Source organism: Puma concolor, chromosome A1 (genome assembly GCF_028749965.1).
Source record: "Puma concolor isolate L17-30 chromosome A1, mPumCon1.1.hap2, whole genome shotgun sequence".
Taxonomy (NCBI): domain Eukaryota; kingdom Metazoa; phylum Chordata; class Mammalia; order Carnivora; family Felidae; genus Puma; species Puma concolor.
This window is the reverse complement of record NC_141667.1, coordinates 217,445,501-217,457,637: the sequence shown is the minus strand read 5'-3', so window position 1 is coordinate 217,457,637 and position 12,137 is coordinate 217,445,501. Positions and strand designations below refer to the sequence as shown.

The following is a 12,137-nucleotide window of genomic DNA, read 5'->3' as shown; positions in this document are numbered from 1 at the left end:
TGCCAGCATGTAGCCCAGGACCTGGCATATAGTAGGTATTCGGCAGATATTTACTGAAAGAGGAAATGTGGGGGCACCCGGGTGGCTCAGTCAGTTAAGCGTTCGACTCTTGGTTTCGGCTCAGGTCACGATCTCCCGGTTCGTGGGATGGAGCCGCCTGTCGGACTCTGCACTGGCAGCGTGGAGCCTGCTTGGGATTTTCCCTCTCTTTTCCTCTGTCTCTGCCCCTGCCCCGCTCACGCCATCTTGACTCTCTCAAAATAAGGAAATCAAGACATGCACAGATGTATACATTTGTTTAGTAGCAGATATTTAGAGTTCCCAGAGGGTTTTCATAGTCCAGATGATGATATGCAGATTACATCCAGGTGAACTCCAGCACCCTTTCCTTGCTATTTCCTCTGTGCTCCTGGTTCACTGGCTTAGAGCATCCTGGCCGGTTTTACCCTCCTTTCGGCCACTGCTGTCTCCACAGTTCCTTTCCTGTCCTCTCAGAGTCAGGCACGTAGTTTTCTGGAGACCCCACCGCCAGGCATCACAGTGGCCAGCAGGGTTTATAAGACAGCTTGGAGGCCCAGCCCCGGGCTGTGCCACCCTAGGCAGAGACCCGCTGGTGGCTGGCAGGGTGGGGCCAGGGAGCATCCTTTAACTTGGGTGTCATTTCTCTCCTCTGCGGCGGGAGGAACATGGCCAGATTGGTCATCTCTGCGGTCCCTTCACCGCCACCTTCCGTGTCTCTGTTATCCTTCTGTCACTTAAGAAAGTGGGCTTGGACCCAGACCATAGCAAAGAAAACTGTTAAAGACTTGGACGACAAGCCCCCAGAAGCAGGTTAAAAGAATTGTTTTGAAAGGCCTGGTGGCAGTCGTTAAAGGCAGGTGACAGAATCTTTATGAATTGAGCAGCTTCTCTAATTCCCCCCTGAGAATAGCCTGAGAGAGAGAGAGAGAGAGAGAAAGCTTTCATCGTATCAGAAAAGATTTAGGTTACAGGGTAGCGATTTGAGACATCGGAGAGGTTGTAGGGTTTCCTGATTCGGATATTTTTAAGAAAATAGTAGATGGCTCTCTTTCTGGGACAGTTTGCCTACCGTCTTGCCTAGAAACTGGGAGGGAACTGGATCGGCGTGCCTTGAGCTGTACACGGTGGCATGTCAGAAAGGAGATCCCACGTGCAGCTCGCCAACTGCCCTGCTCTGCGCTGAGCGGCCAAGCAGTGGGCATCTGCCTTGCTCAGTGAGGGCAATGCACGAGGCCAGAGCTCTCCCTGCCGATGAGGTAAGAGCAGGAGCCGGGAGGGGCAGAGTGGGACCCACCAGGGTGATAGCCCCAGCTCCTGATCACCCCTGCCCCTATTTCTAGGCTCCTTTGAAGCACACCTTCTCAGGGCCCTAACTGGTGCAGACGCTTACCAGCCAGAGAGTAGACTTTGGGAACTTTTCACACAGAAGGGATTCAATTTCTCAACTTACAGATGAGGAAACGGAGGCCCAGGGAGGCCAAACAGAGCCTGATATCACACGGACGGGCAGTAACCTAGGTCTCCCAAGCCCAAGCTCCACATTTCCTTCCCGTCTCTGCCAGGTTTTTGGTTGTGGTTTCCTTGGAGATGTACAAGTGTGTAAATTATCTGGGTCTCTTTATTTTATGGCTGGTGAAGGTGTTTGCTCTTTGTATGTTTTGGTAAGTTTCTGTGTTAATTTCTTACTCTTATCTTCTTTTCCCCCCTTGCGGTCCTGTTTCACTTGTCCATTTTTTATCTTCAGAGCTTTTCTCATCGTATTTCACCATTTTGCAAGAAGTGAGCAATAGTCTCTGTGTCACATTTGAAACCTGACATGTAACTGTGGGCTTCATAGAGCCCGAGGCTTTGTGACCCCCTCGCTTATAGCCCAGCAAGCAGAGCAGTGCTTTGCACACAGACTAGTAGGTGAGGAGAAAGTATGGACAAATGAACAAACGAGGAATGAATGATGTCTGATATTGAGGTAACTGAACTGAAGAGTGGGTGATCTATCAGTCCAAAATAATATTCAGCTTTTTGAAAAACAAAACCCAAGGATACCCTGAACTCTCAGTAAGGAAGGGTCTGGATCTTAAAGTCCTTGTGGTAGAATGTGGAATGAAGGGATTTTCAAGATGTTAACACCAGGAGAGTCACTGTCTATATATACCCTGGGGAAGGGGAGGGATGACAAGGCAATGAGGGCCTCCCCAGCCCCAGCTTAGAGCATCCCCTTTGCTTGCAAGAGTTTTGTTCTGTGTCACATCCTTCCTTCTCTTCTCTTCTCTTCTCTTCTCTTCTCTTCTCTTCTCTTCTCTTCTCTTTTCTCTTCTTTTCTTTTCTTTTCTTTCTTTTTGAGAGAATACAAGCAGGGAGGGGCAGAGAGAATCCCCCCATCAGTGCAGAGCCCCATGCGGGGCTTGATCCCATGAACTATGAGATCATGACCGGAGCCAAAATCAGGAGTCAGAAGTTTAACCAGCCTAGCCCCCCGGGCACCCACTGTGTCACACCCTTTGTGGCCGTGAGCAGCTCGGTAGAGAAGCAAGGCAGTGTGGGGGCGGGGTGTTGGGGGAGGAAGGAAGCGGGGAGAAGCAAGGCAGCATGGGGAAGTGGGGAGATGGGCACTCCTTGGTTGGTAACTGAGCCGCGCTCTGTGTGCTGTGTTATATACAGCTTCCAAAGCCCCTCAACTGTGATCAGACGACAAAGGCCCCCAGAACATCACGTTCACCAGGGTTAGAGTGACCTGGCCTGCCAGCTTCCCATGAGAGTTCACGGGCCAGCCGAGAGAGAGAGCTAGAGAAGAGAGCCACCGGGTCGGTGCCCCTGGCCCACTCCTGCACCGTGGGGGCAGAGGTGGTAGAGATCCCAGTTCTGTGCTCTGGGACGGCCCTTGGGCAAATCAGTGTATCTGCAGGGAGAGAGAGAGAGAGAGAGAGAGAGAGAGAGAGAGAGGAAAAAAAGACGATCTAAAGGAGATTTTGACTTGAAAAAAAGAATTTGTAAGAGTTCCTCTAAATGGTCCTCTGTATTTGAGGCTGTTTATAATTATTTGGCTTCTGAAAAACAAAGTCATTGTTAAACTACATTTTCAGAATCATCCTTTACGTTAAGCTTTGGAACATCCTGAAAATGTTCCTGAGAACTTACAGTAAATTACTGGTGGTTACATCCCCTACTTTGTAACATGAAGGGGACAGAGTTGTGTGAAGCAGAGCTGCTTCTTTGTCTTGTAGAAGCTTATCATGATGGCTTCTTAAAAACTTGTGGGTATGTTATTTTGCTTCAGAGTCTTAGGTGTTTTATGTTCCTCTTCAGTGAGCGTAGTCTAGCACTAAAGATTGCAACATGAGTGATGTTCTCGATTACGCGTTGTTTTGGATTATTAACTGTTCATTCACGTATTCGGAATTTGTACAGCTTTCTCCTGGCGCTGTCCTGAAATCATTGAGGCAAAGCTAGGAATCTGGGTCCTGAGTTTCCAGTTTTATTTTACCCACTGTGTCAAGTTGCAGGAAAAGTAGGACACATTCAAAAAGAGTCCCTTGGCAATGTGATGCCGGGTCACAGATGCCTCCCTGATCCTGGCAGTTATATAACTGGGCATCAGTATATCAAACCGAAATACTGACCAGCACACCATTGCCACCTCTCAGAAGTAAATGCAGCCCACGGGCATCTCACTCTAGGCCAGTCACCTTTCCTCATCCCTTCTGCTGCTTTTCATGACCAGTTAGGAAACCCCTCAGAGAAAATTCAGCTTCCATGGTTGCATTTATTTTAGAGAATGTACTATATTTCTTTCTGTAAATCCTACAGCACTGTGTTCTATAGCAACCTCCCACAAATAGTTTCTGTATTCAGACTTTAGGGAACTTGAGTTTAGGTGCTTTTATTCTTAAGTAGTCATTATCAGAAGTTCTCTTTCACTGCCGATCTGGGAAATACCAGCCTCCTCTAAGCAGAGACTCAAAACTCATTGACCTAAAGAAATGAGCAGGTTTTGTGGCTTCTGCAACTTGGGGGGTTATTTGGCGTTCTTAGGACTTTGGAAATAATCTTATAAAAGTGAACAGCCGGTACTTTCTTTGGCCAAACGTCTTGGAATTTTAGAGCTATTGATTTAATACATTTAAGTGCTCACAGAAAAACTGGCAGACGGATGTGACTTAGATGAATGGTGGGAGTCTGTACTCTTAGATTTATGATCTGGGCAGTGATTCTAAAACAGGATTCCATAATTCATCCCTGATTTGCGAGATACCTTAAAATGGTTCCTGGGAGGGCATAGTTAGATGATGCCTTCATTAATAAGGGAGAAAGAAGTTGTGATGTATATACAATGGAATATCATTCAGCCATAGAAAGGAGGAAATCCTACCATTTGTGACAATGTGGATGGACCTTGAAGGCATGATGCTAAGTGAAAGAGGTCAGACAGCGAAAGGTAAATGCTGCCTGATCTCACTTTTTGTGGAATCTTAAAATACATACATACATACATACATACAACTAGAACTAAGCTTATGGAAGAAGAGATCAGACTTGTGGTTACCAGAGGCAGGTGGTGGGGGAGGAGGAATTGAAGGAAGGTGGTCAAAAGATACAAACTTCCAGCTGGAAGATCAGTAAGTCCTAGGGATGTGATACACGACCCTGTGGCTGCAGTTAGCCCTTCTGTATGGTATATAGGAGAATCGTTGCCAGTAAATCCTAAGAGTTGTCCTCCCAAGGAGAAAAAAACTCCCCCTGTGTTCTTTCCTCTTTCTTTGCTTTTTGTTGCGTCTGGATGAGAAAATGGGTGTTAGCTGAACCTTCTGATCACATGTCAATCAAACCGTCTTGCTGTGCACCTGAAACTCACACAGTGATGTTATGTCAAGTATTTCCCAGTAAAACTGGAAACAATGAAAGGGGGGGCCCCACTTAACGCAGGAGCAGTAGAGTGGAAACTGGAAGGAACGTGTTTTCCTCAAACCCTCGTTTCAGGCTCTAAATGCCTCAGTACATCCCATTCCCGCAGCGACCTCTCTGGGGACTGTGGCCAGTGTGGGGCCAGCAATTTGCAAACTGAAACCCTAACTTACTATCCTTATGAATCTGACTAACGTTAATACCACGCGTGCCTTCAAGTGGGCACGAAGTGGGTACATTTTTTCCAGGCAAACGCATCAATGGACTGTGTAAAGCACCTCAGATTTGATTCTAACCCCAGCGATACCCTTCTTAGAAAAGGTCTGATCTGCATGGTGTTAATGACCTCCTCTTCCCGCTCCTCTGCTCTGTGAACATGGTGCCATTTGCACGTTCAGTTCAATTAGTTAAAGGGTCTCCTCTCAGCTATGGACCTTAATAGGCCCTATTGATGGTCCCTTCATCCTTCTCCCGCTCTGCTCACCAGCAACTACATTTAGAACTCTAGAACTTGGACAGAGACATGGCCTTTAATCTCACTGAAACTCTAGTGTTCTGATCTCGAGAACGAAGGAGTTGTAATAAATTATTCCTTAAGTTCCTCCTGCCTCTACGAGTTGGCTTGTGTCTCCAAGACTTACTGCCCATTTTGGCAGAACAAGAGACCCTCTCCAGGTGTGTATTTGTGTTGGGGACCCCCCACAAGGCAGCATCATAGTAACTCGGGCTGTTGACTGTTGCTTCTCCAGTGCACCTTTTAAAGGAATTTTCCTCTGGCTCGCAAACCACTCAGGGATTTGGGAACCTTAAAATGTGAGGGCTGTCTCACTCTACGGCTTCTCTAAGTTGATCTTCCCCGTTTATAAATCTCTTTGAAAAAACACAGTTCTCCAGAGGCCCAGGTTTTTCATCTCGACCTGCTTGCCATGGTGCTTAAAAACCACATGGTTTTGGGGCGCCTGGGTGGCGCAGTCGGTTAAGCGTCCGACTTCAGCCAGGTCACGATCTCGCGGTCCGGGAGTTCGAGCCCCGCGTCGGGCTCTGGGCTGATGGCTCAGAGCCTGGAGCCTGTTTCCGATTCTGTGTCTCCCTCTCTCTCTGCTCCTCCCCCGTTCATGCTCTGTCTCTCTCTGTCCCAAAAATAAATAAACGTTGAAAAAAAAAAATTAAAAAAAAAAAAAAAACCACATGGTTTTAAAATAACGCTTCTCCCACCCCTTCTCGGTCTTTAATTTTGAACGGGCCATGCCATTCATTTTCTCAGCTTTTCCATTGCACCGTGGTCTTGAGATTTTCTTTCTTACCTAATACCGTGACTCTTTTGTTGCTTCTTTGGCCCTGCTCTTGACCCTCAAGACGCGGTCTCATTTTTGCCTTCACTTGTGTTTCTCCCTAGCCCCTTACAGTGCTCGACGGTCTGAAACGCTTATGTCAAAGGATGGGGTCAAGGTCAGACTCAGAGATCCCGTTCAAGCTTCTACCTTTAACATTATTCCCTGCTTTTCGGGTAACTGGGGCAGTGTAGACATGCCTCACCTGAAATGAGAACAGCACCTGGCTTATAGCAGGCGTTTAGAAAATACTGGTAAATGAATGAATTTATCTCATAACCCCATGAGCGTCCATGAACCAGGAAGTGTGAATTAAGACACCTAAGAACAAGAAAGGCCAGCCACCTCTAGGTCTAAAGCCCCTTGGATTTTATCAAAGATCTTGTGGAGGGGCGCCTGGGTGGCTCAGTCGGTTGAGTGTCCGACTCCAGCTCAGGTTATGATCTCATGGTACATGAGTTCGAGCCCCGCGTCGGGCTGTGTGCTGACAGCTCAGAGCCTGAAGCCTGCTTCCGATTCTGTGTCTCCCTCTCTCTCTGCCCCTCCCCTGCTCATGCTCTGTCTCTCTCTGTCTCAGAAATAAATAAAAACATTAAAAAAAAAAAAAAAAGATCTTGTGGAAATGTGATGGAGAACCTTCTCCTGATGTGTATATGGGATATTTGTAAAGGCATAAAGGAAATCTAGGCCAAATTACTCACAAGGATTTAGAAAAGGGTACAAAGTTATGTACGAATTTCTTAGCACAGAAGCTTTGCTTCCCTCACACGTGAAAGCAAAATCTTCCTAAGCTAGAATACCTAGATAGGCTCTCTGTGTTACGAATTTTTTAAAATCTCCCATGGAGTATACATATTAGATGGTTAATAATTGCTGGTTGAGCGTATGGGTGGACAAACTGAATGTCTAGCAGAAGTGTGGAGGCATTCAACCTGAGTAGACAGCATGAGGGAAGAGAAAAGACTGAGAATTGGAATCCTGGCTGCTCCTCTCCCTGGCTGTGTGATCTGAGATATGTGTCCTAACTTCTCTGAGCTTCTATTTCCTGTTCTACAAAATGGGAATATATATCTATATTTATGCCATCAGATTTCATTGAGGGACATTATAATAAACACGAACCTAGTGTTTACTGCACCTCACAAGTGTCCTCTCCTGGGTGAAGGTATTGCTATGAGACCTCAGTTCTGTGGTCCTAAAAAAACATTGGTTTGTTTGGCTCTTAGAGATGGAGTGAAGTATGTAGCTGATGACATTTCCCTTTTTGCATTCGCTTCTAGAGAACTTGGAACTAGATTTTCAGCCTGCTTCTAGCAAAATACGCAGTCTTAACTGTGGACCTGAAGGATTAAAGCCCCCCTGCCATTATCTTGTCTTACCTAGGCGTGGCTCTCCTCCTTAACAATTACATGATTTCATTCATTTAATTCTTACGCTTGGGTGTCACTTTGTAAGCCGGCTCAAATTGTTTTTGGAACAAGGCTTGGTGAGGGAGGAAGAAGGAAGGAAGGATGGGAGGAAGGGAGGATGAGTGGATGGAAGGAAAGGAAGAAAAAAAATTTAAAAAAAAGGGAGGGAGACAGAGAGAGGCAGAGAAAAAAAGGAAAGGAGAGGAGGAAGGCAAGAAAGTCAGATAGCCATTGCCTGTCCCTGAGGGTTACTGTGCTGTGTAAATATTTGCTTATACAGTTAAGTTCTGTGCAGTTTTACCTTCCTTCAGAGAACACAGTGAACCTTTTTTAGATACATGAGGTTACTAATAAAATTATTATTGATAATAAAACATATTTTTAGAGGAATTGAAATAGCAACAGTATCTAATTCTCTGACTTTCTTTTTTTAATGTTTTTTTTTTTTTTTTTTTTTTTTTTTTCCTACGTTTATTTATTTTTGGGACAGAGACAGAGCGTGAACGGGGGAGGGGCACAGAGAGAGGGAGACACAGAATTGGAAACAGGCTCCAGGCTCCGAGCCATCAGCCCAGAGCCCGACGTGGGGCTCGAACTCCCGGACCGCGAGATCGTGACCTGGCTGAAGTCGGACGCTTAACCGACTGCGCCACCCAGGCGTCCCTTTAATGTTTATTTTTAAGAGAGAGAGAGCGAGAGAGCGTGTGCATAATCAAGGGAGGGACAGAGAGAGAGGGAGACACAAATCTGAAGCAGGCTCCAGGCCCTGAGTTGTCAGCCCAGAGCCCAACGTGGGGCTTGAACTCACGGACCTGGAGATCATGACCTGAGCCTCAGTCGGATGATTGACCGACTGAGCCACCTAGGCACCTTTAAGCCTTTGACTTTCAAATCATGCTCCCTGGAGTTCCTACTGGTACATAAGCTCACAGGAAGTGGGAGAGTAGAGGGGAGCATTTGAGTTTCTTCAGCCAACGCCTCTCAGAGTTGTTATTTTGTCTTGTTTGTTTCAACCTACATGTAAAGCTTCTGTTAACAAAGGATTTGGGGGGAAACCAAAGTTTGACGCCACCAATATGTGTACATAACAAAAGAGTAAGTTGGTGGATAAGCCAAATTGAGCGTAAGGCATTTTTGAACTATAGATCTAAGTGTTAAGCTTGCTTCCCTTTTTATGTGGTTGTTGATTGGTTGGCACCGAGAACAAGTATAGCACTATAAAATGCTGTGAAAACATAGAAAAGGAAATTCATTTAAAGTAATATCCTGTAACAAATGTGAAATATGTTTTTTAAATGTTTGTTTATTTTTGAGAGAGAGAGAGAGAGAGAGAGAGAGAGAGAGCAGGGCAGGGGCAGGGAGAGAGGGAGACAGAAAATCGCAAGCAGGCTCCACGCTGTCCATGGCAGAGCCGGATGTGGGGCTCAGTCCCATGAACCATGAGATCATGACCTGAGCTGAAATCAAGAGTCAGACGCTTAACTGACTGAGCCACCCAGGCATTTCACAGATGTAACATATTTGCAAAACATCAGTAACTTCACTGAAATGCTCAAATTATAATTACATGTAAAAATACCCCATCATCCGCACTCCCACCCTGCTTATTCCTTCACCAGCAGGAAATGCAGCAAGCTTTAGTGGAACTGCAATTTGAAATATTCTGGTGTGGATGAGCTAGGCGCATGGAGAATATAATCCGTTTTCAGTTTCATTCTCTTTCTACCCACTAGAGGGCAGCAATAAAGCACAGGGAAGGGGAAATTAACTCCAGCGCTGGCATTTAAGTTTCCCAGCAAGACTAGCCTTTCCAAAAACAAGAACACCTAGAAAGTCCCTGAGATTCCCACATATGAATTATTAGAGGGTCAGGTTCCCTTCCCCTTTCCCTCAATATTGAGAGAACTTTGAAAACTCCCTTTGAAGTTATAAAAGTTACCTGTTGGCTTGGCCAAACATACTAATTGTAAATGTGAACATGACATCATCTCTAAAAAAGGCATTTATGTAAAAGTTAAGCGTTATAGTTGTATATTTCCATGCAGCACACGACTCCAAGACTTAGTGATTTACCACAACAGCCATTTTACCGTATCTCTCGATCCTGTTCATTGGGCACAGCTGGGTGGTTTTTCTGTTTTGTGTGATTTGACGGGGGACCGTGGACATCTAGGGTCTCAAATTAGCTGGAATGTCCAAAGTAGCCTACTCCGTGTGTAATTGTAAAAGATCCGCGTATAGAATTTCTGGTGCCTGGCGGTTGAGGCTAGCTGTCAGCTGGGAGCCCAGCAGGGACAGGTGAGCAGAGTACCCGGTCCTTCGTTGGCTTCTTCATGCGGGTTGGACATCTCAGAGCATGGCACTTGGTTTCCAAGAGGGAATATCCTGAGACTGAGCATTCCCAAAGGAAGGAGCCGGAAGGTTCCAGTCCCAGACATGGCTCAATGGTCAAAGCAGACACAGGGTCAGCCCAGGTTCAAGGGGAGGGAATCAGCTCCGGCTCCTGATGTGGAACAGTCTGTAGACCCAGGGAGAGGAGGGAATGGTGAGGGCCAATTGGAGGCCACGTGGACGGTTAAGAATGAGGTCATTTCTTACCTATGGGGAAGATATGTATAAATCGTGAGGGATACGGAGGGATATTGTCTTCATTTGATACATGGAAATTGCTGCTTACTGTGGTACTTTAAGAATTAAGACGCACGGAAGTCATTCCTTATGTTCTTCTCCTTCCTCAGATCTGTTGCCGAAAGCAATAAAAATGGCCAGAGGATCAGTGTCCGATGAAGAAATGATGGAGCTCAGAGAAGCTTTTGCCAAAGTTGGTGAGCAGGCCTGCCACTCAAGTCACATGATTCTCCTCTTTGCTGAGTAGCTTCAGGACAGATTCAGTGAATCGGTAACATGAGCCAAAGAGCGGAAGTGAAAGGAATACAGCGGTATTGGTTAGAGGAGCTGAGGGAACTTAATTTTGAAACATCTGCTTTAGGAAGATGGCTTCTTTCTCTATTAAAACATGGAATATGGACCCTCTCACCCCTGCCGCTTTTCTCATATTCTTATCTGGTCTGATTTCCTTGGTTTCCTTGGTTTTTCTGCTGTTCCATACTCTGGCTTTGTATCTCTAAGCTTGTGATGTATTTTCCCATCTCTTTCTGTAAAAGTCTCTTCAGATTCTGTCGCCAGAACCTCTGCTGTGACGTTATGACGCGTGGATGTTGGAAGTGACGCTAATGGCCCTCCCCGGTAGAAACAGGCCTCTTGCGAGACTCTGACTCTCGCATGGGGTCAGGCTGCGACCCCCGAATGGTTGCCCCTCCGGCCCACTCACCTCCCGTCTCGCCTTCCCCCACCTCTTTACCCTGTTTCCTGAACTGCCCTGAAATTTCCAGTCCTCTCTTGCCTTGCAGATACCGATGGCAATGGGTACATCAGCTGCAATGAGTTGAATGATTTGTTCAAGGCCGCTTGCCTGCCTCTGCCCGGGTACAAAGTGAGAGAAATTGCAGAAAACCTGATGGCCACAGGTGACCTGGACCAGGACGGGAGGATCAGCTTTGACGAGTTTATCAAGGTGGGTATGAGGCAGGACGCACGGAGATGCGTTTGAAGCTTGGGGCCTCAACCTGAGAAATATCCAGAAATGGATTCCCACCCTCCCCGCCTCACTATTACATATTCTTCCCTTTGGGATTCTCTTGATCACAGATTGGGTTTCTAAAGATACACTCCACTTTTGCAGGTTTTCCACGGCCTGAAAAGCACAGAGGTTGCCAAGACCTTTAGGAAGGCGATCAATAAGAAGGAAGGCATCTGCGCGATCGGTGGTACTTCGGAGCAGTCCAGCGTCGGCACCCAGCACTCGTATTCAGGTGCGCTGTCCCGGCGGAAGTGGGGAGGGTGCTGGCACGAGGAGAGACCCGGGGGGTAGCGGGAGAGGGAGCCATATGGAAAGGATCCGTGCCTTCTGGGGCTCCACGTTCTAAACTCGGTGTTAAACCTAAGGGGTGCAAACCGACACAGAAGCCAACGCGAGTGTATTGACTACTGCCTGTTTCCCTGTGGTTGGCGAGCTAATTCCAGGGATGTGATGGAGGAGGAGCAATCCTAGTTCTAGGTAGAGTCCGATACCAAGTCATCTCAACAGCATTTAAAAAATACATTGAAAGGAAACCAATTTGACAATAAACTTCATATATTGAAAGAAAAATACATTGAGGCTGGAGGGAATTATGCTAAATGAAATTAGTCAGAGAAAGACAAATGTCACATGACTTCACTCATACGAGGACTTTAAGAGACAAAACAGATGAACATAAGGGAAGGGAAACAAAAATAATACAAAAGCAGGGAGGGGGACAACACAGAAGAGACTCATAAATATGGAGAACAAACAGAGGGTTGCTGGAGGGGCTGTGGGAGGGGGGCTGGGCTAAATGGGGAAGGGGCACTAAGGAATCTACTCCTGAAATCGTTG

The 12,137-nt window shown here is 46.5% G+C and overlaps 1 protein-coding gene across 2 annotated transcripts in view; it reads left to right on the top strand.

Annotated features, from left to right (window-relative positions):
• The window catches only part of LCP1 (lymphocyte cytosolic protein 1), a 54,340-nt gene that overhangs the window by 11,565 nt on the left and 30,638 nt on the right, over positions 1–12,137 (top strand). For both annotated transcript variants that reach the window (XM_025924166.2, XM_086711841.1), the window contains exons 2-4: positions 10,399–10,485; positions 11,071–11,234; positions 11,403–11,532. In XM_025924166.2, coding sequence (XP_025779951.1) covers positions 10,422–10,485; positions 11,071–11,234; positions 11,403–11,532 — 358 coding nt within the window. In that variant the 5' untranslated portion in view covers positions 10,399–10,421. The remainder of the gene's footprint in view (positions 1–10,398; positions 10,486–11,070; positions 11,235–11,402; positions 11,533–12,137) is intronic.